A 27,979-nucleotide genomic window follows, 5' to 3' on the forward strand; every position below is an offset into this window, starting at 1 on the left:
CATTGTGGATTCTTTCCTTCCTGCCTGTCTCTCCTGTTACATCCAGGCTATTTCTCGTCCCAAAGGTTATCTGGCTTGGAGCCTCCTCCCCACAGACACCATCATAAGGTCTGTGATGAGGAACAGCAGGTCTTTGTTCATTCTCAGTGCACAGGGGCTGTAAATCCTCAGAGGGTGACCAGGGAAACCACGAGCTGGCTGCCCCAATAAATCTCTGCTGCAGTGCTCTCTGAGAGCTGCAGGTTCCCAATGGGATGGAAAACAAACCAGTGTATGCACTAAGGAAAAGAAGGAAAGATGGTTTTGGTCACTTCAGTTAGAAGGTTGTGTTGCACTCCTGGATAAGCTGCTGGAAAGGCAGGAGAGGGTAACAACAACCTTTGGAGCTTTCCCCTCTTCTTGGTTAATCCAGCTGGGTCACCAGGGCTCTGTGCATTAAGCTGGAAGTGCTGGCAACACCCCTGCTGTGGTAAACCCGGCTACACCCACACTGGGGCTTGGTGCACTCCCTTGGACATGGCCTGGGCTCTGGGGACAGCTGGGGAGGCTCTGAGAGATCAGCACAACCCAGCCAGCACCCTGCAGCCTGCATGTTGCTCTTGGGCTGGCTCCAACCTCTCCTCACCTTTTAGAATATCCTGATTTGAAAGGGAGCCACAAGGATCGTGGAGTCCTGCACAGGACAACCCCAAGGATCCCACCCTGTGCCTGAGAGTGTTGTCCAAACACTCCTTGAACTCTGGCAGGCTTGCTGCTGTGACCACTTTCCTGGGGAGCCTGTTCCTTTTATCTTGCTGCAGCTGCAGGGAGGCTGGGAGAGGACAGGGAATGGCCTGTGGGGCACTGAGTGACACCCAGGAGCCAAACCCTTGTTGTTGTACCAACACTTGCCACCCAGTCCTGCCCAGCACTGCAGCCCTCCGTGGTTGGTGCCTCCATGGGCCTGTCCCTGCAAGGTGAAGCTCTTGCCTCATCCCACCACTGCCTGGTGTCTCCTGCAGTGCAGTGAGGTTGTTTTGAGAGCTTCTTGCTCCAGGATGTCGCCTGTTTGCAGAGCTGGGAAAACATCTGTGGGAGCAGCACGCCTCAGCATCACACCTCAAAGGCAGAGAGGAGAGCCTGACAGTGCCCAGCCCAGCCTGCAGCTCTCACTGCACTGCTGGGCTGCCAGGAGCTGCTGCTTGGCTTATTTTAATGATTCATTCCCATTTTCCAGAGTAATCCTTGCTCCTCTGTCACCCAGGGGTGTGAAGGAGCCTGGTTCTGTGTCAGTAGTGCCAGATGGTGGCTGCTCAGATTGGTGTGCAGATGCCAGCTCTGCTCTCCTCTCTGTGCCTTAGCTCAGGCACATCTCCCCATCCCTTTTCCCACTTGCATTCACTCTTCAGCTACCTCTGGAATGAAAGGTTCTTGGAGTGTCCAGCCCCAACCTTTGGTTCAGAGCAGACACAGGGGAAAGCACAGAGCAGTTGTCATTGTGCCTCTCCTCGTGCCTGGTCTCCTTGGCAGTCTGTGCCAGGCTCCCTTTGGCTCTGGCAGCCTGGGAAGGACCAGGATATATGGGGAATATCGTGGCTTTTGTGGCAGAGCCATGTAATATAAAACAACAGCACATGCCCTGTGAGATTTTGTCATCTGTCACATTGGGGACGCTTGTGCCACCAGCAGAGACCCTTTAGAGAACCCTTCAAGACCACAGAAGGGCTTCCAGTAAGGGACAGATGCATGTAAATGAGTTCTAGCTCATTTTGAGCTTTTTATGGATTAGCTAGGAAGAGTGCTGTAATGAGTATGATGGAATAAATAGTCTGTTATAAATATCACAACACAGCTGATTAGGGGAAATATCCCCTGGATGTTCAGCATGCTGAGAATAAAGAAAGCCTGGTTTCTAATACTTCAAATTTATTAGAAAGTTTGGTTTCTAGCTGATTTCAGTATCTTGACCAGCAAGGAAAGACCTTGGCTCCCTTTTTGCTCCGAGTGACAGCTCCTCATGGGCCCTATAGCCCTTGGCTGCTCCTTTCTCCTCTTGTCTTCTGACAACTTCATAAGCAAATCCTTCAGTGATGCTCTTCATGGCAGGCCCAAGATGCAGCTATTTGAATTCTGCTTTTTTTTTTTAATCCAGGTTAATTTTTCCCCCTCCAGGCCATTGGTAATGCCCAGGGAGGGGCTCCCAACTCCTCCTGCTGCCTCAGACACCTGACTGCCACTTCCCTGCTCACCCAGACAACTGGCATTCCATTTGTTTCCAGCCTGGAACAAGCCTGGCCTTTTATTTCACAGCTCTGTTCTGCCCTGCCAGCAGCTCTGAAGCTCCCTTGTCAAAGCAAGAGAGGAGAGGAGTTATTCTCCACACACTGAGACGTGGCTGGCACTGGTGGGAGATGGGAAGCAGGCCTGGATTTGGCCATGTGGCCCAGATGTTTTGGGTTTGATTTATTTGTTTGCTACTTTTCCTGATGCCTGCTGCTCTGCTCTGGAGGATCTCAGCTTTTGTTAGAAGCAAATTAAAATTAATATAAAAGTAAAAAAAAAAAACAACAGGGACAAAAAGAAGAGCAGAAAGTGTTGGAGGAAGCAGTGACATTTGGAAACGCACACGAGGCAATGTGGTGATGTTTGCTTCAGTCTGCTGAAAGCTTGAGACAACAGCTTGGGGGAAGGTGGAGGATCTCCCTCCTGGCTGTCATCCCTTTCCTCTGCTGCATCCCCTGCTGGGCTGGGCTCACTGCCTTTGCTCCTGCCCCCTGCAGCACTAAGGGGATGCTGGATGGCATTTGGATAATAACCAGACCTGAGGATTTCACTCAGATCTGGGACCTCTGCTGCAGAGCTCTGCTTTAAGTTTTTTGGGGGAGCAGCCAAACTGGAGGAGCTTTGCAAATCCTGCACAGTCCTGACCCCTGAGGTGGTGCCTGAGCTTTGCAGGGCAGGGAGGTGGAGCTGGGGAAAGCATCATCGACTCCAGCCTTGCATAGGAACAGGGTTTAACAGCTCCCTGCCTGCACTTCAACCCCTGTAATGAGCACAAGCAGAGATCAGAGTGAGGCACAAGCTGAAAAATTCAGATCCCAGTCCAAAATAGGAGTGTGCCAGCACTTGGGTGTGTAATTCTGGAGCTGGAGTCTGACTCACTTGCAAATAGGGACCCTTTGCAAAGCATGGATCAAGGTTTGAATTCCTGTACCTCTTCCAAAATTAAAGATTGGAGAAATTCTGAGTACTCAGTGTTTTGGTTCTGGGCCATCTAAGAGGGGTGAAGGATGTGCTTAAGTGCTTTGTTGAATAGGAAGAGACTGAAGCACGTGCTTAATGTTATTAAGTGCTTAACTGTTTTTGTTGAATCGGGACCCCCTGGCTTTTAAAGTCAATTCTAAACCCTCAGGCTGCATCTGAAAGGATTTGGGAAAGTGGCATCCAGGTACTGCTGGATGTTTGGCTGCTGAGCTCTGCATTCCTGCTTTGAAGGCTGGTTCCTCTGAATCTGCTCCCACTGCTGTTCCAAACCATCTCCAGGGCTGTCCCTGCTCATCAGTGACTGAGAGGAGAGCACAGAGGGTTATGGACATTTAACACAGGCCCTGGCACAACTCCTGGAGAAGCTTGGATGTCCTGCAGTGTCCATCAGTGATCCCAAGGCAGTGTGGTAACACCAGGATTGCTGCCTGAGGGGCTTGCTTGTCTCCAGGACCCTCTTCAATGCCAGCAGGATTAGGATGTTAGGATTGTTTAGGATTCAGTTGAACTTTCTCTGTAGCTCAGGCCAAGAAACTCACACAGAATTCCTCCATCAGACATCCACTTGCTGTGTGAGCTGTGTCTGTTTTTAAGGCATCTGCCTGAAGATAAAAGAGTAAATTTATAAACCAAAATGTTTAAATTAAAAAAAAAAAAAACCAACCTAAAACCAAAACAACTCTGTAGTGTCACCTGGTGTAGTGGGAGGTGTCCCTGACCACAGCTGAGGGTTTGGAACTGGATGATTCCAACCCAAAGCATTCTGTGATGCTGTGATTCTCTGAGATGTGATACTGGTGTGCTGCTGACACTGCAGAACTTCTGATGGCCTCTTGTGCTTGTAGCCAACTTCCCCTTGCTGTGAGAGCCCCTGAAGTCAGGATGGCTACGAGGAGTGGGTGAGCCTGAGCTAAGCTGGCTCCCTGTGGCTGAGGGAGTGATCCCAGGAATGCATTTGATCCCTCACTGACAGCAGGGAACTGAGAGTAGCTGCAGGCAGTGGGCTTTGCAGCAGAGATGCTGCTGGAAAGGTGTCCCCAAAAATCTGCAGCAAGAGGATGTGAACCTCATCCCCTGAAACAGCCTTTTGGTGGCAAAAAAAGCTGGAGCTGTGTTTGAGAGGAATGAGACTCCAGAAAATAAGTGGAAAAAAAAAAATAGAACTTTTCCTGCTTTACAGGTAAAAGAGTATCTGAGACCAGGATGGAAATAGATGGAAAACTTATGCACAGATGAAAGGCTTGAAATGAAATACATTATGCATGAGACTAACAGTTGGAATCTGAGAAGCACTGGGAGGTAATCATCTGAAAAGTGGGAACAGTTCTGGGCAACAATACCAGCCCATTGCAGGGGCACCCAAAAGGTTTCCAGAACTGCCTTTGGAAGGAGCTGGAATTGCAGGGTGGAGTTGCCTTCTCGGGACAAACCAGACCCTCCATCCCCGTGTCCTCTCCCAGCTCTGGAGGGCTCCTGGATCAGTCCAGGACAGGGCTGTCCCATGACAAGCAGTGCCACATGAGAGAGGCTTTGATTGGCAATTTTGAAATGGAATGACACCCCCAGTGCTGCCTTGCTGTTTCAGGCTATTTTTCTATGAAGAAATGGTCCTGTCTGCACCTCTGATGGTAATGCAAAGATGCAGCGTGCCCTGAATGAACAGTTCAGCTGTGAGAATCAGATCAAAGTTTTTGGGCCAATAGTTTCTAGAAATTGAAATGCCATTCTTTGCTCTTGCAGGTTTGCAGATGCCTGGGCTGATAGAAAATGCTTTCATTAGAGAAGATTAAAAAGTGGTATTCCCTCTTATGCCAAGATTGATAAGAAGCTCAATACTAAAAAAAAAAAAAAATTCAAAAAAACCCCAACAAACAAAAAGCAGCAGAGATTGAGGTACCTCTGCAAGTCAGTTTGCACCTGACTTCAACCCCAGCCTTTCACAGAACCATGGAATCATTTAGGTTGGAAAAGACTTCTAAGGAGTCAGGCAAACATGACAATGGAGTGACACAACACACAGGGCAGGAACTGCAGGAATAAATGTTCCCATGGCAGGGAGCAGATCTACTCCCATCCTGTGAGGTGGGAAAGAGCTGCACAGGTTTCTCAAAGGAGAATGGAGCTGACTTGTGGATCATTCTGCTAAAACCTGCAGTTCCTCAGCTCAGATTTCAAATTAAGGCTCAGAGAGTGGCAGCCAGAACCTCCAGAGCCCTTTCAGACCCTGCTGTTTATGTGCCCTGGGCTCTGTGGCTGCACACCTGACCTTCCCAGCTTTATGGGGCTCACTGGTGCAAAGCCTGGGACAGTGACACCTTCCTTTCTCCAGGCACGTGCCTTCTGTCACATGCCTTTGTTCTCATGAGAGCAGAGGAAAAGGAACTTTTCCAGGCAAAATGATTTATGGTTTTGGGTTTTTTTAGTGGTTCCTTGACATACACTAAGGAGGCTTACTCCTGTTATTTCCTCTGAGTGTTTTGCCCAGCTCCAGGCTCCCAGCTTCAGCTGAGGGGTCCCAAGGCCATCCAAAGAACAACTGCAGCCACCTCTGCCTATGTCACAGGCAGTTTGAATGCAAATTGTACTGCAGCTTATGTCCTGTTTTCCCCTGGAAAAGTTCCTTCTGTTGGGAATTGCTCCCAGGCTGTCTAAATCTCAAGTTGTAATTTAAGTCCCAGTGGCTGACTGTTCACAGTTTAATAGGTATTGTTCCACAAAGTCCTGAGGGCTGTCCCCAGCCCAGTGTGCTCAGTGAATACTGCCAGCATGGGTGTAAGAAGGCATTAAACTAAACTGAAGGTCATGTCTCCAAATTTAAGCACTTTAAAACATACATATGAAACCCAGTCCAGGACAAGGAAAGGAGTCAAAATACAAAAACATCAGACATGATACTGTAAGGATGAACTGAAAGTAACTGGAGCAGAACTCAGCTGACATTGTCTGCTTGGTGGTGAGGGGGGAAAAAAAAGTGAGAAAGGAAATGTCACTTGGAACAGTCCAGCTCTGACTTATTGGAAGTGTCCATGAGCCTGAGGAGGGAATGCAGTCCCATCAGTTAGCATCAGGGCATGATGAATTAGGTGATTTGCTGAAATGCTGGTGAAGTTTCTTTGTGGTGAACAATGAGGGCAGTGGCTTCAAGCTCTGGTTCTTGTCAGCTGTGAACATCACAAGTGACACTGGTTTGTTTAACTCCATTTCCCCCTCCCTGTGCTGTCCTTATCAGACCTTCTCTTATCCTTAGAAAACAGGTTAAAATGGAGCTGATCTTGCCTGGCTTTCATAGAATCACAGAATGGTTAGGGTTGGAAAAGATCTGTAAGATCTTTGAGCCCAACCCTATACACAGCAGCACTGTGTTCATCACTAACCCATGTCCCCAAGTGCTACATCCACAGTACCTTTGGGACACTTCCAGCACCCCATGCTGCCCTGGGCATCCTGTTTCAATGCCTGCCCACCCAGTCAGTGAAGAAATCTTTCCCAAAATCCAACCTAAACTTATCCTGCTGCAACCTGAGGCCATTTCCTATTGTTACCTGGGAGAAGATGCCAACCCTCACCTGGCTACAGCCTCCTTTCAGGTGCTTGTAGAGAGTGAGAAGGTCACCCTTGAGTCTTTTCCACCTTTCCATCAAATTTTCTCACAGATCTTTCCCAATCAAGGGACTAGAAGCAGGTTTGGCACCACCTTTGCCAGTGTGGCACCTGACAGGCACTGTGACACCTCTGTGGGCTTGGGCTCCCCACTCCTCCCCAGGTTCTGCATGAAGTGTGTCCTTCCCAGCCTTGGGGAGCACCACAGTGCTGGATGATCCAAAACCAGCCCTTTTCCTGACACAACAGATGGGCTGCTGCTGTGAAAAGGAAATGGATGTCATTGCATGGCTTGCAGTCTGACAGGAATGTCTGGAGCAGCTCTAATGTTGCCTCCCCACAAGCAGCTGTCGTCTGCATCCTCTTCCACGGCCTCCTGGGTGACTTCTTATTTTGAAAACAGTCCATCCTTCCTTCCACATTCCTTCTGGATGGAGGTTTTTGCTGGAGGGTTTCCTGCTCTTGTCTCCTCATTCCTGCACAGCTCTGCTTTTTCAGTTGTGCCAGCACAACTGCTCTCCCTTAAAAGTGGATCACTGAAATATCAGCAAAAAAAGAAAGTTCTTTTTACAGTTTTTTGTTTTTTTTTTTAACTCAGACCAGAATAGAGATCTGTTTTCCAGCCACAGTTCCCAGCACAGCTGGTGGAACAATGCTCTGCAGCAGAGGAACAGTAGAAAATGCCCAGATGGACAGTCTGGATGGGCGGCACTGCCCTCGCTGGATCCATCACATCCTCCTCTCCTACACCAGGTGAGAGGAGTTGGACCCTCACAGTGATCCCATGGGAGGTGTTTTCTGATGGGAGACCACAGCAGATGAGAGCCAGGGGAAACTGAGCCCTTGAGGAACCTAATCAAGCTGCCAGGGGTTCCCAAGGCAGCAGTTTTTGTCACAACAGCACAAATGTGGCAGTGTTTTGACAGGCTGGGGCAGTGCTTGTCATCTGAACATCGTGAGTTTGTGTTAAAGATTCTATTCCACTTTCCAAGAATCTGCCCTCTGCACCTTGTTGACAGCAGGGAAATGTTTCAGTTCTGTCCAAATGCAAGTAAATAAATGCAGAAGGTTGAAAATGCATCATAGGTATGCTGCCGTTACCTAGCACCCAGAGAAATTAGTTTTGTTTGACAAAAAATGGAAACACAGCCAGGATATTTTGCTGCAGTTTAGCTTGTTTGCTAGAATTGTTTGTGGTTAGTAATGAGCACAAGGTTCACTTGTAATAATAATGTAACCATGGTAATATGATAACACAGGCTGATGCCAGGCTGATTTGCTGATAAGATTTATGCCCTATTATATTATCCAATGCAATTAAGAAATACTTGGACAATTAACATTAGAATAGATTAAAAGAAAGGATCAGACAGCTGTGGGTCTTAGGCATAGTCCCCAAGTGTTTGTGTCACCCTGCTGTGTTTCAATGAGCAAGGAAAGCATTTGCTTTCATTTCACCAACAGGGAATTGTCATGTTCCTCAATTTTTCCAATTCCCTACACTCATTTTAGTGTGACAGGTCAGAAATGAACCTAGGAAAAGCAACAAGTGTTAATTGGCCTCATTCAGTCTAAATGGAATTTGATGATCAGCAGGGTGAAAGACAAATGTGTGTGTTGGGATGTAGGGGTTTGCTCCCAGTGGGAAGGAAATGACCAGGAGATGGGGGTCAGCATCTCTCACCCCTTGCCTGTGTGCTTGGAATTCACTGTGCCAGCCACTTCTTTCCCAGGGCTCCTTTTATATTACCAGAGGCAGCTCTTTCTGCTCTTGCAAGCTCTGGGGGCAGAGAGCATCCCTTCATTCCCCATCTGTGAACCCTGAAGGAGCACATCATTTCTAGCACTTAATAATACAAGCACAGGAGATGAGCCAGGCTAATCACAAGAGATGAGCCATTTCATAACCGCCTCTGTAGCAGACAGAGTTTCATCTCTCACAACATCCTAGCAACAGAGCTCCTCAATCATCAGCTCTTCTCCTTACCTGCACACATCTCACTGCCTCACTGCTTGCTGTTCCCACATTCAGTGGGGAACCTGGGATTGTTTGTGGAGAATTTAATCTGAATTCACTCACCCCAGTGAGTGAATAGCAGCTTTCCAAAGGAGTGTAAGAGCAAGTCCTTCAGCTGTTGCCATAAGCCAGGAGATGAATGGAAAACAATTTTGGATTCAATTTTTTTTTCATATGAGAGTCCTATTATTCAGTCCTTGGTAAGAGTTTTGAGATGTTTGGTTTGCTGAGACAGAGGCCTCCAAAGGTCCTGGCAGGGCTAATGTGGGGATTGGGCCTCTCTCTTCTCTCAGATTGGTTTTTCATTGGCATGATCAGCTTCAGTGTAACTGAGAGGGGAGAAACCAACCTCAGCCTCTTATTCCTCGTGCTTAAAAGCCCCATTTTACTAAGGGATGATACTTACCCCTTTCTGCATCTTCTCATGTTAGTGCCCCCTCTTGCTGTTATGGGTCCTTCATTTTGCTGTTTTATGAGTGGCTTCCTGAGTAAATGAAAAAGTCTGTACTTTATGCTAATTTATTTGGTTTTTTCTCTTGCTTTCATAGCCTGCCTTTCCAGGCTCTCTGCTCCTTTGGCTCCATGTCCTACACTCCTCTGAGCTGCATCCTAGCTCTCAAATAGTCTCTGTGACCCTCCCATCTCTTGTCTTGTGTTAAGTGATGCCTTGTTTTCCTTCTATTATTGAAAATAGAAATATTATTGGAAATAGAAATATAGAAATTCTATAATTTCTATTAAGAAATTACATAAATTGTCATTTCTTGCTGGCTGCTCAATTGCACATCTCCTCCCATGCTGTCCAGCCTCCCCAGTCCCACTGCTTCCAGGCACCTCATTCCTTCCTCTGTGGGGAAAAACCTGAGTTCCTCTTCATCAGATGCTCCTTCCCTTCCTCTTTGCTGATCCTATAACCACAGGGTGAGCCTGGTTCACCTGGAGCTGCATTCTCCTCTCCATGTGATGTGAGGAGTTGACTGTTCTGGCAGCTCCTGTGTTTCTTTTCCTTCCTGGAACTGATGCACTGTGAAGGATGAACACAGAAATGTCAGTAGAGAGTCCTGGAGACAGCACCTTATACTCCTCAGAGCGGAAGAGGTGACTTGGGGGGGAGGAATCAGTCTGAAATCTAACAGATTATAAGTGGCAAAAAACCCCCCAAACCATTAAGACAGATTTTATTCAGCTGTATTTTATTTTGGAAGCAATGTCTACATTGTACAGTGCACAACAGCTCAGAAAGAGCTGAAATAGCTTTGCATAAATATTGCATGAATCTTTGTGTGCAAACACATACGAGGCACAGAGCTATATGCAAAACCTGGCTACAAAGGGTGAATGAAAATGTGGAAGCCTTTGCTTTCTTATCTGGAGAGCTTCTGGTGCCCTTGGAAAAGTAACTCTGTATTGCAATACAAGTTTCAGCATCAACATGCTGAGGGATGCTGAGAGCCAAGATCCACACAGGAGGAAAAGCCATGGAGAGGATTTTTAAGTCAGCAGAGGTGGCCTCAATGTTGTGGGGCCTTTTAAGGGCCCAGATAAATAAAAGGAGTAGAGAGACAGAGATCCAGCACGTGGCTTCTTTTTATTTCCAGTTTTTATTAGCAACCTCAGGTGAGCTGGAGAGACCCTTTGAAAAGTCACCCCCAATTCAAACTAAAAGATGGTCAGGGATGCCCTGCACTGCCACAGCTGTGGGCTGAAGCAGCAAAAAGAAACAGAGCTGGCTTTAGCTTCAACCATCCTCTGAGCATGTGCCCTCACCCACATCTGGGCCAGGATTTGGGAGGGCTGGTTTTAAGCTGCAGAGGAAGTGGATGTCCTTTATTGAAAGCACTTTACAGTGGTTTAAGAAGACTGTGAAGTAAAGATTTTGCCAGCTGTGGGCTCTCAGGACAAGGACCCACCAGGTAAAGCAGGAGTGTGGCACACCACTGTGTGTTGTGTGCTGCAAACAGCATGGGAATGAGGAGACAAATTCCATCTGAGACCTTTCAGTACCACGAACACTCATAATCTTTTGAGGGTTAGTGAGAAAGAGCATTTCATTATACTCTCAGTGTCCATGAGAGCCTATGTGCAGTGGGCTCACATCTTCCCAAACAAACCCCATATTGTGGAGGACTCCCTCAATGCCTGTATCCTCCTCTTCCATTTTCTCCCCTTAGTAAATGTCTGCAATTCAATTTTTGCTCTATTTTAAAACTAACATTTTCTCTTTCTTTCCCCTTCAGCATCTGCATTCCGCTCTCCGCCTCTTTCCACCACATGCCCATTGAAAACCTAATTGCAGATCCTTTGCTGCAATTAGTCTGCGTGCTGCTGCAAAGTTCATTTCATTAGGGTTTTTTTTTTTGGACTGGTTTACTCACACGGGCTTTGAAGCAGCAGCTCACCAGTGCTTTGATCCCACTGCCCATGCCATGGCCAGCACACCAGTGCAAGGATTTCCATGTTCTCCTCTGTTTTCCACTTTTTTCTCTCATTACACCCTCATTTCTTCATGCCGGGGTTTTGTTTTTTCCCCAGATGCATGATTTTTGCTCCTGGTTTGGATGTGCTGGTCTGTATAATCAGCGTTTGGCTTTAAACTGACAGAGGGCAGGTTTAGATTAGGGAAGAAATTAAGATTAGGAAGAAATTCTTCCCTGCGAGGGTGTGAGGCACAGGTTGCCCAGAGAAGCTGTGGATGCCCCATCCCTGGCAGTGTTCCAGGCTGGGTTGGACAGGGCTTGGAACAACCTGGGATAGCGGAGATGTCCCTGCCACGGCACGGGGGTGTTGGAACGAGGGATTCAATATCTCAACTCAAACCGTTCTGCGATTCTATAATAATAGAATCACAGAGTGATGACAGAATAGAGTGATTGCCCCTGCAGAGCTCCAGAGGTCACGGATGGAGTTTTTTGGGAAGGTCAGCGGTTTGCACTCCCGCATCCCCTTCCTGCCCGCACCCCCGCGGCGAGCGGACAACGGAGGTGAGAGGAGGAGGAAGATGGGCACGGAGCCGCGGGCGGGCGGGGAGGAAGGCGGGCGGGAAGGAGGGATGAAGGAGGGATGAAGGAGGTATGGAGGAGGGCTGGAGGAGGGCTGGAGGCGGGCGGTGGGCGGGCGCGGGGCGGTGGCAGCCGGGCAGGCAGCCGGGCGCCCCGCGGACCATTCGCGAGCGGCGGCGGCAGCGGCGGCTCCAGTGCGGGGCTCGGCGCGGTGCCCCCGCGGGCAGGGCTGGCAGCGGCGGCCGCCCCCTCCCCGGCGATGAAGGCGAGCCCCGTGGCGAGCGCCGCGGTGGCGGCGGCGGGGCCGGGGCAGGCGGCGGGGGGACCCGCGGGGGCACCGCGGGAGCCCGATGCGCGCTGGAGGGAGAAGGGCGAAGCGGAGGCGGAGCGGCAGCGCACCCGGGAGCGGCTGGAGGCCACGCTGGCCGGGCTGGGCGAGCTGGAGTACCTGCGGCAGCGGCAGGAGCTGCTGGTGAAGAGCCTCCTGCTGCGGCGGCCGGCGGGAGCGGGGCCCGGGGCGCAGGGCGGCCGCGGGGAGCCGGCGGGAGAGGGGCCGGCACCGCGCAGCCTGGAGGAGAAGTTCCTGGAGGAGAACATCCTCCTCCTGCGGAGGCAGCTGGTGAGCGGGGGCGGGGGGCGCCGCGGGGTGCGAGCGGCGAGCGCCGGGGATGCGGGAGAGGAACGCCGGGGATGCGGGCGAGGAGCACCGGGGATGCGAGCGGCGAGCGCCGGGGATGCGGGCGAGGAGCGCCGGGGATGCGGGAGAGGAGCGCCGGGGATGCGGGAGAGGAGCACCGGGAGATGCGGGCGAGGAGCACCGGGAGATGCCCGCCCGCTCGGTGCCCCCGTGTCGCTGTGACCCGCGGGTCCTGCCGGCGGAGAGGCGAGAAAGGAGCCGGGGAGCCCCTTGGGCAGCGCCCCCGGCCCGCTGTCAGCCGGCACGGAGCTGTCACAGCTCGGAGCTGGACGGGTCGTGCCGGCGCTGTGCTGGTGGCCGCACAGTTCCCGTCGGGTCCCGGAGCCGGGCCCGCGGTCCCACTTCCATTCATGGCAAGAGAGGCGCCGGCGTTGCCATGAATGGAAGTTGGGAGCCAGCTCCCGGCTCCCAGCCCCGACAGGAGGCAGCGGGCGCTCGGGCAGCGGCAGGATCGGGCCCCTAAAGAAGGGATGCTTTTGTTGGAGGACGCGCTTTGGAGCTGGTGTGGGAAGAGATGGAGGGCGGCATGAAGCGGCAGATCATTTTTCAATGAAAATAGCGTACAGCTGTGCCTGGCGCTCTTTGTGCGCGGCTCAGCATTTGCTTTCACCCAGGGAGAAGTAGCATTGCGTGATTTATTTCCCTGATTTTTTTCTTCTTTTCCCCACCCCTCGTTCTTCCTCCTTTTTTTTAAAGATACAAGTATTTTTTTTTTTATTTTTTTTTTCTGCTGAGAAGGGGCTGGCTGCCGGCCGAGAGCCGTAGTGAAGGACCACGGAATCATTACTCAAAAAAAAAAAAAAAAAAAAAAAAAAAAAGACCAGAAAAAGTCGAGGATTTGTGGTAGCACTTTAATTTGTGCACTTGACATTGCAGATTGGAACCAGATGCGGTGCTGACTGGGGGAGGGGGCGCTGGTGGCAGTAGGTGGCGCAGCGAAGTCATCCCTTGAACCCATCACCTCCGCCAGCCTGGCTGCCAACCAGCCCCAGCTCCCGCAGGAATCCCGGAGAAAGCTTGGGATCACCCCTTTGGCTCTCCAAAGGATGGCCTTAAACGCCAGCACATCTTCAACCAGTGCTTGCCAATGCTTTTAGCATTTGCTCTCCCTTTGCCCAAGGCCAGGCTGGACAGGGCTCTGACCAACCTGGTCTAGTGGAAGGTGTCCCTGCCCATGGCAAGGAGATTGGAATGAAATGATCCAATTCCTTCCAACCCAAACCCAAACCATTCTGTGAATCTGTGATTCTATGACTGGTCCACTCCACAGAAAAGATTATTCTGGATTTAACAGGTTTAGAATTAGTCCATCTATGAGCATCAAAAGTCATTGTGATGAATGTATCAGAGCACCCTGGGTGCCAGACAAATGATGCCCTTGAAGGAACAAAAGTAGATGAACCTTCCTCCTGCCTCCTCCACTTTCCCCAAAGCCAGAGCAATTAAAGGGTATGAAGCTGAGCAGATGATGGATAAGCAGCATTATAATACACAGGGGGAAACTGATTGTGTTGACCGTGGGTTAATGAGTGCCTTGCAAAATAATTTCTTATTGCTTATTTTATGCCATCAAATTACCTTCATAAATAGCCTTAGAATTCATCTCGCAGCAATTTCATGCAATTATAATGGGAGAAGAGGAAGAATCACTCTTCCTTCCTGCTGCACTGCAAAACTAATAAAAGGGCTGTGATCCCAGCCCTGGGAATCTTGCTGTCTGGATGGTAGACTCTAAGCTCATAATGTGCAGCAGAACAAGGCGGTTCCCACACCACAGGCACTTGTTGGCAGAGCTGTTTGGTGCCATTGTGTGAGCAGATGTGATCTTTGAGTAACACCAGTGTGGTGGGGAACGTGCCCTGCTAGGCTGGCACGGCCGTCCTTGCCCGTTCCATGTGCACAGGTCTGGTTTGGCCATATCACACAATCCAGCTTTGTTCTTACAGCTGTGGTCAGCACAGCCTGTTGGTCTTCCTGAACTGTGGAACATGCTCCTCATGCAGAACTGGCTGGAACAGGCTGGGTTGAAGTGCCTGCATAATTTTTCACTTAAGTATTTATCCAGAGCATCCATCTAAAATGTCAGGGCTTTGTTCGGTTTTTATATAAAAGAATATCCACAAGGTGTTTCATGAGGCTGTTGGTCCTTGGGACCCCTTCACATCTGCCCCACTGGAGGAGCTGATGTTCTTTGTCCTCTTCTTTTGCAGAACTGCTTGAGGAGGAGGGATGCTGGGTTATTAAATCAGTTGCAAGAGCTGGATAAGCAAATAAGTGATCTCCGCCTGGACGTGGAAAAAACGGCAGATGAACACCTGGAGACAGACAGTCGTCCAAGTTCAGGTGAGGGCAGTGCTCAGCAAAATGCAGCCTCCCTTGGCACCTGGAGTTAAAGTGGCTGTAGATTTTAGTGCTGGAGTTTTCAGCACTCCAGCAGTAAATGTCTACATCTCGTTCACACTCTGATAATAAATTCCTACTAACAGCGTTCCCTCACCACTGGAAAGGCTACTGCTTGCTTCTTTCAGAGGAACATTTCAAGCTTAACTAGATTTTTAGTGTTTGGGCCATTTGTTTTTTCAAGGCCACCCTCACATTAGTACAAAAAGTTCTGGTTGTCCTATATATTAGGGAGGAGGATGAAGGAAAAATGGTGAAAAGAAGCACCACCATCAGGAGGAAGATATCAAAAGTGGTCATACAGCCAGAAAGGAGCACAGAATCAAACAATTTCACCCCCCATATACTGAATTTCATCTCTTTCTAACTGTGTTGAAGCCAGTAAGTGATATTTAACTATGGGGAGCCTTTCCTAGAGGCTTCTAGACTTGTTCTGAACAAACTAAAAAGTGGAGAATCCTCCAACTTGCAATTGTTAAAGCCATTGCTAATTTCTAGTCTGAATCTGACTTGTTCCAGCACTGGTATTTTTATATCCTTTTCTCCCCCAAAGAAAGGTCTTTTCTAATACCCAGCTTTTGCTCCTCTTGGAGGTGCTATACAGTATATTCCTGGCTTTTATTTGATGAGCTAAACAGGTCAAGTTCTTAAAGTCATTCATTTCAAGGCATTTTTCCAAGCTCCTAAATAGCTCAGTGGCCTCTTTCCAATTTTTTAGCTTTGTTTTAAGCATGCTGGATTGGAGGACTGGGCTCACCATTACAGTGTTTCTTACCAGGGCCATGTAGACTGCTGAAGTCATTTCCCTGCTGCTATTCATTAGCCCCTTTGTACATCCAACAATCTCATTAGCTTTTTTTGCCATATCATTAAGCTTGATTGAGCTGCTTTTCCACGCTGACTAAGCCCTTTCCAGGATTATTGTTTTCCAGGATGCATCCCCATTCTGTAGGCATGCTCTGCATTCCTTACTCCTAAATGAACAATTTCAGTTTTGGTTGTGGTGTGTCATTTTTTCCTTGAGAGTTCCAGTTTACCAGGAAATTAAATTTGATGCATCTGCACATTATTTACCATTTTTCATCTTTCCTGTCATCCACAAACATTATGTTTATCTCCAGAACTTTGAGGAAAGTAACGGATAGCATTGGGCCCAACACTTTTACAGTTAAGTAATAGTTGGAGAGTCTGTCTTGGAAGTATAACACTCTATTAAATGAGTGGGCTGCCAAACACAGCCTGGATCCCTATTGCTAAAATCTGAAAATCCCTGTAAGGGTTAGAACCCCAGCCCTTGTAAAGTTAAAAAAAATTCCACATGCTAAGATAAATTCTGCTGTTTTAAGTGCTTTACTTTTAAACAAAGTAAATTCATGGCAATAAGGATATTACTAAATTGTTGGCTGTTTTTGGGGTGACTGAATGAAATCCCATAACTACTTGTGTTAGAGGAAGCCAACTCAAACACCAGCTTGACTGCCTTTCTAGGGACACAAATAGTAACTTTGTGTAGACATAACTAATATAAATCCAAACTCTTATTTTTATAGGGTTTTATGAGCTGAGTGATGGAGCTTCTGGATCGCTTTCCAATTCATCTAACTCTGTCTTCAGTGAGTGTTTATCCAGTTGCCATTCTAGCACTTGCTTTTGCAGCCCTTTGGAGGCAACACTGAATATCTCAGATGGACGCCCTAAATCTGCAGGTATAGTAAAAGCAGGTGGAATACATCATACTCCAGGAGGTGGCTTTGGCTTTGGAAATACTGCCTCAGGAGTACCTGGGTTGGATTAACCCTTCTTCCTTTCATGTGCCATATTATGCTCTGAAAAGATCCCAGTGCCTCTCACGTGCATGGGTCATGAGGCAGGACTGTTTGCCCTCCACTGGTCCAGCTTTGCACATGAATATGTCACTCTAAACACATGAAAATGGCATGTGCAGCTCTGTCAACTGCTCTACCCAGCAGAGGGCAGTGGTACCTGTACACAGAAACACATCAGTCAGCTGATTTCTCTTTCTTCAGAAAAGCATTTTTGGTGAAGAGCAATAATTAACAATAGCTCTTAGCCATGTCAGCATTAAAGTCACAGAATAAGGAGCTAGGTACAGGGGTTTTTTAGGGGGTCAGAGCACATGTTTTTACCAGTCATTCTGTCAATTCTGGTGGTCCTTGACCCCTGGGTGAGCATGGTGAGGTGTGTCCTGCATTTCTGTAGTGCAGACAAATAGACATCATGAACAGGCTGGGTACATTTTGTCTCTTTGGCAGAGAGCTGTGAATTTTCCTTGGACACAAGTCTGGAGATTCAAGCCTTGATTTGTGGGATGGTTCAATAGCATCCTGCTCCTCTGTTCTCCAGAAAAGACTTCAATAGAACTGTTGTGATCAAGTGTTATTGACTGCAGACATTTTCAAAAGCTTTAGCTCATTCTGGGCTGGGGAGGATGATTCCAACCTCAGTATTTCCAATGTGCGTTCTGCTCTTTAAGGTTAACTTACAGTGATTTGTAGTGAATCAAGGACAGAATAATTCATGATCTTCTGTTTCTAAACTGGGAAAATACAGCCTGGGATACATTCATTCTGAGATGCTGACAAGTCCTCTAAGTTTTCCTGTGAGCAGCTCGAGGTAATTTAGTGCTCCCTGTTGTAAGGTATATGTGACCTTCATGGGCCATACATTAAAAAAAACCCAAAAACACACAAGTAATTCCAGCTGATTGCATTGCTGTTTTTCTCTGTACACACCACAAAAACCTAAACCTCTCATTATTCATACAGTCTCACTTTCAGGGATGGAATTTCACAAATTGACAAATTTCAACAATGTCTTTTTGTCAACATTCCTTGAAGCCAACATAGAATTTAGGAAATGTAGGAAAACTGAGAGGTGATCTGGAGGAAGTTTATGCTCTTAACTTCCCTGTTCTTCCTCTCCTGCTCACACAGGGACATCATGTCTATCAGCAAATTTCATCAATGCCCATGAGACTTCTTTGAAATAAGCCTTAGATAAGTGATGAACACTGAGCATTCCAATTGGAGTACCCTGGCTGAAGTTTCCAGCCCCAGGGCAGAAAACAGGACTGGCAGAGGATCATTTAGATTGTACCCCTGCCCAAGAAGACAAGGGCAACTTAAGCTTTAAAAATAATAATAATCTTAGGTGTTTGTGTGGAAGCCCTGCTCTTAAGGCTGCTTACCTCTCCAGTAAGCTCCTTAGCCATTAAATCTGACTCATGCATCTTGAAACGCACTGGATTTCTCTGGCAGAACTCTCTTTGCAGAGCCAAGGCTAGGATGTCAGCTGGATTGACCTGCACTCCTTGTACTTGTGTCAAAACATCAGCCTGTTTCCCATTCTTTAACCCCTTATCATTCAAAAGGAGCATCTGTTATTACTATTAGCATTACTATAAATATTATGATAATAATAGTAGTTACAATAATTAAAACAACAATAAAATTAAGTCTGGATTTTTTTTCCTGACCTGAGACGTGCTTGAAAGAATCCGGAAGTGAAATTTGTTCAATAAGCTACAAGAATTAATTGTTCTCTTATCTGTATTTTTTATGTTTCTCTTTGGATTTAAAATTGATATGTGCTGAGGCCTGCAGAGAGTTTCACAGGTGACTGTGTAACATATAAGAGACCCTTGCAGACTTCTGGGTGGCTTGAAAGGAAGATAGGAAGATCTTAACAACCTGGGCCCAGGTTTGAAAACAACGTACACGTTCTCATTAGGGCTGTGATTTTCATTGTTTTAACCATGTGGTCATAGTGAGGTAAATCCCACATAGGTGCAGTGACAGGTTGACCCACAGAATGATAGTGCTGCTTTTTATATTGCTTGAACAGCATCCCCATTGCAGAATTGCTGCTGCTGTAGTTAATGCTTTGCATCGTGTGCGTAGATGGACCGGCGTCCTTGGCAGCACATTAAAAACGTAGCACAGCTGTCCCTGGCAGGCTCTCTAAACTCTTCTAAAATGCCTTTCAGATCTCATAGGCTGGATGGACTATAATAAGGAAGGCCAGCATGAGGACCAGACCGCAGGCTCTGTCTGTCGCTCTTTGTCCACACCGCACTCAAATTCCCTCGATGTCGTTGCAGATGTTCATCCCAAGTACCAGTGCGATCTGGTGTCTAAAAACGGGAACGACATCTACCGCTACCCCAGCCCGCTCCACGCCGTGGCTGTGCAGAGCCCCATGTTCCTCCTCCCCGTGACTGAGAACCCCCAGCGAGAAGAGGAGAGGCTCGCTTGCGATATGAGCGACGTTTGCACCCCATCCGAAACGGACTCGGGACAATCCGCCAACGCCTTCCCCCCGCAGAGCTCCTGGCCGGCTCCGTGCCCTTCCACCAGCAAGAGGATAGACAGCTACATCTTAAGCCTGGTTCAGAAAAAGACTCACGCAGTAAGGACTAACAAACCCCGGACGAGTCTCAACGCCGATGCCACCAAAGGCATCTTGAGGCACGGGAGCATGTGCGTCCGGCAGCCGGCAGCAATGGTGGCCCACGGCAACGTGGTGAACCTGAAGAGCTCCAAGCCGGTGTGTTTGCCTGCCGGTGCGGCCCCCGCTGCCGACCACACAGCTCCCTCCCCGTTAAAGCAGAGGCCAAGGGAGCCGGCTGGGGAGCAGCTGGAGAGCAGGAAGGCCCCTTTGCCAGCAGCTTTCCCACCCGGCACAACAGCGGAACTCCAGAGCAAGCACTTGCCGCGGGGCATCAAACCGGCACCGCCGGAGCTGGGCCGCAACGCCGCGGCCTCGGCCGGGGATGTCCCCAAGGAGAACGGCCAGCTCTTTGCTGCGTCTCCCAAAGAGACCCCAGGGAAGCCGGTGGTGCTGCAGCCAGAGAGCAGGGTCAGCCAGCCTCCCAAAAAGGTCCTGTTGAAGAGCAACTTGCAGGCGGCTCGCTCCTCGTCACCGGCCGTCGAGGAGAGGCCCGCGCTGGATTTCAAAAGCGAGGGCTCTTCCTCGCAGAGCCTGGACGATGGGCTGCTGGTGAACGCCCAGTACATCCCGGCCCAGCAGCAAAGCATGAAGCTTCACAAAGGCACCCGGAACGTCAAGATTTTGAAAAGCTCCGCGTTGAAACACAGGTCCCACCTTGCCAACGGGCTGGAAAACAGCTCACAGACCTTGCGGGAGAAAGCCAAACTGGTCGGCAAGAAGTGCCGCTTTCCCGAGGAATTGGATACAAATAAGAAAGTGAAAAAGCCCTCGTCGCGGGGGAAGAGAGGCAGCGGCTTGCCGCTGGAGCCGAGCCTCCCGGGCCGGCAGGCCGGCCTGCACAGATCCGCCCTGCGCTCCCACGGCCACGGCCGCGAGGTTGTGGTGGCCAAGCCCAAGCACAAGCGTGCCGACTACCGCCGCTGGAAGTCCTCGGCGGAGATCTCCTACGAGGAGGCCCTGCGGAGGGCAAGGAGGAACCGGCGGGAGGGCGTGGGGGTCTATTCCCAGGTACCCCTGCCCTATGTCAGCCCCTACGCCTACGTGGCCAGCGACTCGGAGTACTCGGCCGAGTGCGAGTCCTTGTTCCACTCCACCGTGGTGGACACGAGCGAGGACGAGCAGAGCAACTACACCACGAACTGCTTTGGAGACAGCGAGTCAAGCCTGAGCGAGGTGGAGTTTGTAGGGGAGAGCACGACCACCAGCGACTCTGACGAGAGCGGGGGCCTGATTTGGTCCCAGTTTGTCCAGACGCTCCCCATCCAAACAGTCACGGCGCCCGAGCTGCATGAAAATGCGGCCAAGGCCTTTGTCAAAATCAAAGCCTCCCATAACCTCAAGAAGAAGATCCTCCGCTTTCGGTCAGGCTCCCTGAAGCTCATGACGACCGTCTAGTGAGGTGACTTGGTGGAATGTATCTGCTTCTGCTTTCAGAAGCAAGGTGCTTTTTTTTTGTACATATTTCCACAGATTTTTTTTTTTTTTAAATACAAATATTTAAAACTTAAGGTAAATTATGTCACTTGTCTTCAGAACTTGGGTGGATACTAGTGCCTTTTATGTGGAAATAAAAGACCGTTACACTTGTTTAAAATAACCCAACAACACAACACTGCCATTTCAGTGGTGAACAGCCTCCAGCGCGTGGTGTCAGAAGGCTTTGAGAAAAAGGCTAAAATGTTTCTGGGAATGGATCTTCCTTGCCTAGTTTTTCCAGTTCTGGGTCTTATACAGGATATCGACAGCTTGAGGTCATACATTTTTAGGGAACAAAGGGGAGGGAGTGAGGGTGGTTCTTCATATTTTTGCTTGTCCCTTTCTGCTGCTGCTGTTACCACATCTTGAACTTTTTCCTTCTGGTACTCTGGTCTGTTTTTTTTTTTCCTTTTCTTGTTGATTCTCTTCTTGAAACTCACTCCTGTCCTCCCCCAGCCTTCCCCCACCAGGAAAGGGCTCCTGTTCAATCTGTCTCCGAGGTTAAGTCGCTTTCCCTGGAGTGCACTCTGCTCTGATCTCCTGGGAGTCCCGCTGCGGACGGCCGTGGTGTCCAGAGTAAACTGCAGCTGGAGCAGCTGACCAAGGCTTAGTAACTTCATTATATTGTGTAAAACTGCTTTTGAAAAAGAAAAAAAAAAACCCATATGCATGTCATGTGCATGAGTATCAGTAGTTTTAATATTCCTGTTGATGTCCAATTTACTGTACATCATCAATGGCTGTTTTTATATATATATCATTGTGTAAATTAATATAACACATCATATGCTGTAATAAACAGTCTGTTTTAATACTTTTTAAAGTTTGTTACGTTGGTGCAGACCCAGTCAGTGCTTTTATATTGGTGTTGTCACCACTCAGATGTCTCCTGATGTGACCTGTTAATGTTCCTTGCATTTAGCCATGCAGGAAACAGGGCAAATTTAAAATGCTGCTGTGGATGTGACTTGTGCTTTGAGGGAATTGGCTTGTCACAGCTCCTCTTGTTCTTCTCATAGCTTGCATTTTTCCAAGGGCAAGGTGGGATTTAGGAGCTCAGAGGTTGTTGCTGATGGGCAGCTCACGTTTCAGAGCAGATGGAAGTATAATATTAATCCTGCTCTCTGTCTGGGCGCTTGCAGACTTTGGTTGGTACAACATGGGGGCAGATGGTTGGTTTCTGTATCAGTGGGACACAACAGGTGTCCCCATGGAATGTCCAGTAAGTGAATCCCCAAGAGCTGTGTGCTCTGGGAGCTGGGCTGGGTGGAGGAGAGCATAGCTGCCTGTTCCATGGTGCCCTCTGTAGCTTTGGCTGTTGGCTCTGTTACAGCCCTAGCAGGGTCATGGAAGGTGACAACTGGGTCACCCCCTGGTCCCTGTCTCAGATTCTTCCCATGGGACTGGAGAGAAGTCTGGCAGCAAAGGAGAAAGGAGCCCTCCATAGGCAGCACTGCTTCCATTCACAGCAAAAGCTTTGGAGCTGCCTGGTGGGAAGGTTGGAGGTTTGGGGCAGGTTGAACTGGTTTCTGCAGGTTCATCTTCTGCTTTGGCATCCACAAAGCAGTGGACAAACAACTGGAGTGGGTGCTGTGGCTGGTGTGGATTTCAGGAATGTGTGTGCAGCCTGACCATTCCATAGCAAGGTCTGAGCAGAGCTTTCCTTTGTGGTTCCTCTGTGTCTTTCCTGCTGTCACCCACCTGAAAGGCAGAGCAGTTTTTTTCCCCAGGTCTCCTTGCATCACAAATGTAGGAAGGAAAGATCCACTCAGAACTAAACATCTCAGGGAGCAGCCTCTGAGACAGTGGGAACATTTACTCCCAAGAGGCATATTTTATTTTTAAATCTGCAGTGTAGTAAACCCCTGTTTATGTCTCATATTCTTTTCCTATTTTTAATTTTGGGGTTTTGGGTATTTTTTTGTTTTTGTTTTTTAAATGAGTGGAAAAGCAGTTTCTGTAAGGGTTCTGCAGTACCTCACCAGACTATCTTTTCAGTGACCTAGAAAGTCCTTGTACTTCCACCTCCCATGAAACAGCAAAAGCTGTAACTCCCCTTATCTGCTCATAACTCTCCTGTTACTTTACACATGGAAAGCAGCCTGTATATATATGTATATATAAAAAAATTATATATTGGTTTAGAATAATTCATGCAGAAATTGCTGGACAAAGGCTGCCACTACAGAGAGGGGAGAGAAATAATATTTGTTGTTAAATATGATATTACTGAGGCTAAACAACAGCTTAAAGCCATCCCATTAATAACTGATGGGTGTTATATCAAACAAAGGGAATGTCTTGTGGAAGCTGCTAGTTTCTTTCCTAGAATATCTCTTAATCATGCCACATAATCTCTCTCTGAGTGAGAAAAACATGTGCAAATCCCTGTAAATCTCCTCAAAGGTGTAGAAGAGCAGCAGAGGATCCCCAGCCCTGCACTCTCTCTGGCTGTAAAGGAGCTGCTGGTGGAAAGACAAACCCAGTGGCGTTGGGATGACGAGTTTCTAATTGCAGTGCTGTAGCAGATTGCCTTGTACTGGGTGAGGCAGGCTGCTTTTCAAAAGTGAGCTGCTGAATGGTTTCTTTTCACATAATTGAGTAAAAAAAGAAAATAAAATAACCACCTAAATATTGCTAAGACTGTATCAGCTGCAGCCACTGTATTCTGCAGCTCTCTTGTTGAATAGCTTAATACCAGACTTGGAAATGGGCTGATGGTATCTCCCTCTTAATTGCATCCGAGTCTTTTCAGTTTGGGGAAGGAATTTTTCTTTTCTTACATGATTTAGGTAAGCATCCAGAATCCTTTAAGCAGGCCTAGTTTTTTCTATCGACATCCAACCCCCTCCTTTTTTCTTTTTTTTTTTTTTTTTCTTTTGTTTTTTTTAATAACAGATCTTAACAGTGCTGGAAAAGTACTTGATATGGTCCCAATACACAACACACATTCTCATCTCTGGTTCTGATTTAGGAAACACATCTGAGTGAGTAAGTTTTCGCAACATTAGGTTGAAAAACATCTGCTGATCTTGGAGCCCAGTTGAATATCTGGCACTTCTTTAAGCTACCTGGCTTTCCAGCTTCACAGCTTGCCAGTGTATTTTTCATGATGTTCACTTTTTAATTATCCCCAGTGTTTATGGTTGTCTTTGGAAGTCTGAAGTGGGAACATTTCATTGCGCTGGGAGCTGTTTCAAGGTGGGGGTAGGTGCTAGAGGGGAGTTTTGGGATTAGGTATCCCTGTGCTCCTTATGTGCAGGAAAGTAGAGAAACAAAGGAGCACGAGCCCTTTGAGCTGAATTCCTTGTGGCTCAGATAATTCACAGTTTCTGCACACCTCTGGAATGCCATTGCTCTCACTGAGGGCATCAGCACCATGCACTCTGAGGGGATGAGTGTGGCACTGTCTGCCTTCCAGCAGCCTTTCTGGGTCTGTCCTCTGCTCCCTCACCCCAGCCACCAGCTGTGGGCCAGCAAAGAAAGAATTGAGCTGTGTCTGGTGTGTGCAGGGTCAGGGAGAGGCTCTGGCTTGGTGCCCAGACGTCCCAACTGCGTGGGGCCCCTGCTGTGGAACTCCTGCTTGTCCTGGGAAATCCAATGTGTGTGGAGCAAGGGCTCAGACAGCTGGGTCTGAGGGAAAGGAGCAGTGGAGAGTCCCATAAATAGAGTGGTCTGATCCTGGTTCAGCTGCATTTCCAGAAGAGGAGGTGTTTCAGCCTAACATCTCGCTCAGTGAGTTACACTGGGCTCAATGGAGTCCTGCCAGGGACTCTGCCTCATTTCTTCCAGAACTCTCTGAATGCTCAAGGCCACTCTTGGCACTCCAAGCTGTTGAGGTGCTTAAACCATCTGACCAAGTGCTGTAGGAACTGGGGACAAGAGATGAGCTTCCATTCCCCAGGCCTGGGTTTGGCCTTCCACAGCACAGCCCCTGATTGCAGAACGCCCTCTGAGCTTTCCTGGTCCTGGGGCTTCAACAGCAACCTGCCCATCCCTCACAAGTTTTCTACTTTCCTCATGGCTTGGGGTCTGAAGGACTGAAATCAGATTCTCCACAGCAGTCCTGTGCCTTCAGTAATCCCAAGCTGTTTGTTGGCTCAGAGGAAGGACAGGCACTCCTCAGGGGACAGCCAGCAAAGCCATCCCTGAGGGACCTGCACCCCTTCCTGTCACAAAGGGCAGCACAGGTTTGATGAGCAGTGGTGGCCACTGCTGGGCATGGCTTTCCCCAGGCATGTGGTTTTTCTTATGAGAGGGAACAAGGACATTTTTGAGGAAGCAGAAACAGCTAAATACATTTTTAATAGCTAACTTTAGAGTATACACCTTTGGAGTAGCCAACAAAAAAAAATTATGAGTGAACTGCTAATGCAAAAAACAGAACCATTCTCAGCTTAACATTACAGATGGAGAACAGTGGTGAGAAACAATTGATGCTGGAGCATGTCCAGAGAAGGGCAATGCAATGGATGGAAAGGCTGGACTAGAGCAGAAGTCTTGAGAGAAGTGGCTGAGGAGCATCAACCTGGAGAAAAGGAGACTTAGGGGAGACCTCATCACTGTCAACAACTCCCTGAAAGCAGGGTGGAGCCAGGTGGGGGTTGGTCTCTTCTCTCAATTAACAAGCAAAAGGACATGAGGAAATTGCCTCAAGCTGCACCAGGGGAGGTTTAGATTGGATATAAGGAGAAAATTCTTCACTGAAAGGATGTTAAGGCATTGGAACGAGCATCCCAGGGAAGTGGTGGAGTCACCATCCCTGGAAGTGTTCAAAAAATGTGGCACCTGGGGACTTGATGTAGTGGTGAACAAGATGGTTCTTGGGTTAAGAGCTGGACTTGATCTTAGAAGTCTTTTCCAACCTTAACTGTTCTGTGATTCTGTGAGCTGCTTTGGGGTTTGAAAATTCTACAGTTCTGGAATGAAGGGAGATACATGAAAACCAGGGGGATGGATTTAAAAAGGGATCCTAGAATGTGCTTTTTTACACAGCAGGGAATTTGTTTCTGCAAGTTCAGAGGGAAAGAGAAGGTAGGGATGGATGTGCTCCACCAATGATTGTGGATGCCAGGGAGAGTGTGAGGTGACTGGACTGCAAACAGTGGCCAGGCTTGTGTGCTCCTCCTCAACACTGTCTTTTCCTGCAGCTGCTGAAGCACCATTAGCTGGGGGAGATGCACCATCCTCCTGACCCAGCAGACCATTTCCTGTGTTCCTCTGATCTTGAAGTAACTGATGGGAGTTTTCTATGCAATTGAATTTTCCTCACTCTAATATTTATTTGTCTTTTGCCCTCCCAACTTCTGCTGAAGGCAGAGGTTCACTTTCCATGTCTAGCTGATGGTGACATGCATTTATCCAGACTATGGACACATGGTTTTGGTCACTCTTGTCCTCTGGCACAATAAATTCATCCACACTTTCAGGCAGGCACTCTAAATTCTGTGTTATGGTGAACATCATCCCCTGTACCACAGCTACAGTTATGGACACAATCTGTGTGTGTTCCTCATGACTTCGGTCCATAAATGAATCTACCTTGGGAGTCTGTTGGGCAGCAGTTTTACACCCTGCAGCTGCTTATAAGCTGCAGGAAAAGCTGGTGACCTACAAACCTAATGAACCATCCTAGAGCCAAAGTGCCCCCCCTGCTCTTTGCCTTGAGAATTTGCTGTCCTTGGGGAGCTTTTCTCTCCACGTGACTTTGTCTCCACTTGTGCCTTGGTTTGGAGCAGCAGAGCAGTGCATCCCATGGTCATCTCCATTTGACCAGAGTTGGCTGGGGCAGCACAGCAGTTTTGGAGCCCCCAGGGGCAGGGCAAATGAATTTTCTCCTGAGCAGGGATCTGGGGATCTGAGCCAGTGATGGCTGCCTGGAATAGCTCCCTGTCAAAAAATATGGGCAAGCTTGGTCCAAATGACATTGGGGACCAGACCAAGTCTGGGCTGAAGCAAACACTTTATATTGTTCTTGTGGGGACCTCAGTTTGTGGGGATCTGAGTTTGGATTTGCTCCTTTCATTCCTTTCATGCTGTGTGATTTGATGTAAACAGAGCCTCTATCTCAGTTAATGGCCTTTGTTTTCATGCTGTATTCCTTTAAGATCAATAAAGTGTATTAACATTAACAACTTCATTTCACTGAGCCAAAGCTCTGAAAAATCTGGATTTTGTTTGTTTTAAAGGAATAGTAAGTCCTGGGAACTAAGACTTTCTTGACAATACTAAAGGAAAACCCATATGACTTGGACTCTGACCGTGTGATGGGGTTCATGAGATCAGGCTTGAGAGGTAAATTGCTTTATTCCCCCCTGAAAAAGGTCAAGTCTTCTGTGGTCAGGGGGCAGGAAGCTGGAAAATTTGTAACCTGTTGAAAAATGTGTTCCCTGTGTCACCTTATGAGATTCATGCTCTCAAAAATGAGATTTTCACCAAGAGGGGAGGTATGAGGTACAGGTAGGAGAAGGACCTAATCAATCTTAATCTCTGAAGTGCTCATGCAGTAAGTGTTTAAGCATGTGATTAAGGCCATTCTTACTCAGTGAAGCATTTCAGCACACGCTTTGGGGTGAATTAAGCATGTGCTCAGGAATGCTGGATCAAGGTCACTAAGCTTTCCAAGAGTCCCATGCCTGTTTGCACAAACTGTCCCAATGACTTCTTTGGCTCATGTTGGAAGGAGCTCCCTGCTCTTCCTTAAAAGCCAGGCTCTGTATGGTGAAACTGGATTCAAACTGTTAATTTGAGTTTGGGAGAAGCAATGTCTTGATTTTAGCAGTAAAAGCAAGGACAACTTTTAAAGGAAGAAATTAATTTTGTTGTATTTGAGGACACAGAGCTAAAACCACTTCAGTTATATGAATGAATGTGCTTTGTACTCTGTATCAGCAGCAGGACTTTGTGTAAACCCTGGGGATGGCTCTTGGGAAGTGAAAGAATTACTCTTTCTGCATCTGCTCCCTTCCTTTGGATGCCCAAGTAGAGCTGGGAAAATGAGGCAGGCACAAACACCAAATGTGGACAGTCTGGAGCACCACTCATTCATCTGCCTGGCTAATCCAGCTTTAATCCCAG

The 27,979-nt window shown here is 48.2% G+C and overlaps 1 protein-coding gene across 2 annotated transcripts; it reads left to right on the forward strand.

Annotated features, from left to right (window-relative positions):
• The first annotated feature begins 12,101 nt into the window (after positions 1 to 12,101).
• On the forward strand, positions 12,102 to 27,041 carry DACT1 (dishevelled binding antagonist of beta catenin 1). Of its 2 annotated transcripts, XM_033063158.2 has the most exons (5): positions 12,119 to 12,478; positions 14,767 to 14,899; positions 16,507 to 16,662; positions 18,963 to 20,867; positions 21,359 to 27,041. In XM_033063158.2, the coding sequence occupies exons 1-4, from the start codon at positions 12,119 to 12,121 to the stop codon at positions 20,819 to 20,821; spliced, it is 2,508 nt and encodes an 835-aa protein (XP_032919049.1). In that variant the 3' UTR covers positions 20,822 to 20,867; positions 21,359 to 27,041. The 2 variants fall into 2 exon arrangements, with proteins under 2 accessions (XP_032919048.1, XP_032919049.1); XM_033063157.2 differs by having other exon boundaries at positions 12,102 to 12,478; positions 18,963 to 27,041.
• The last annotated feature ends 938 nt before the right edge of the window (positions 27,042 to 27,979 follow it).

Source organism: Catharus ustulatus, chromosome 6 (assembly GCF_009819885.2).
Source record: "Catharus ustulatus isolate bCatUst1 chromosome 6, bCatUst1.pri.v2, whole genome shotgun sequence".
Classification (NCBI taxonomy): Eukaryota; Metazoa; Chordata; class Aves; order Passeriformes; family Turdidae; genus Catharus; species Catharus ustulatus.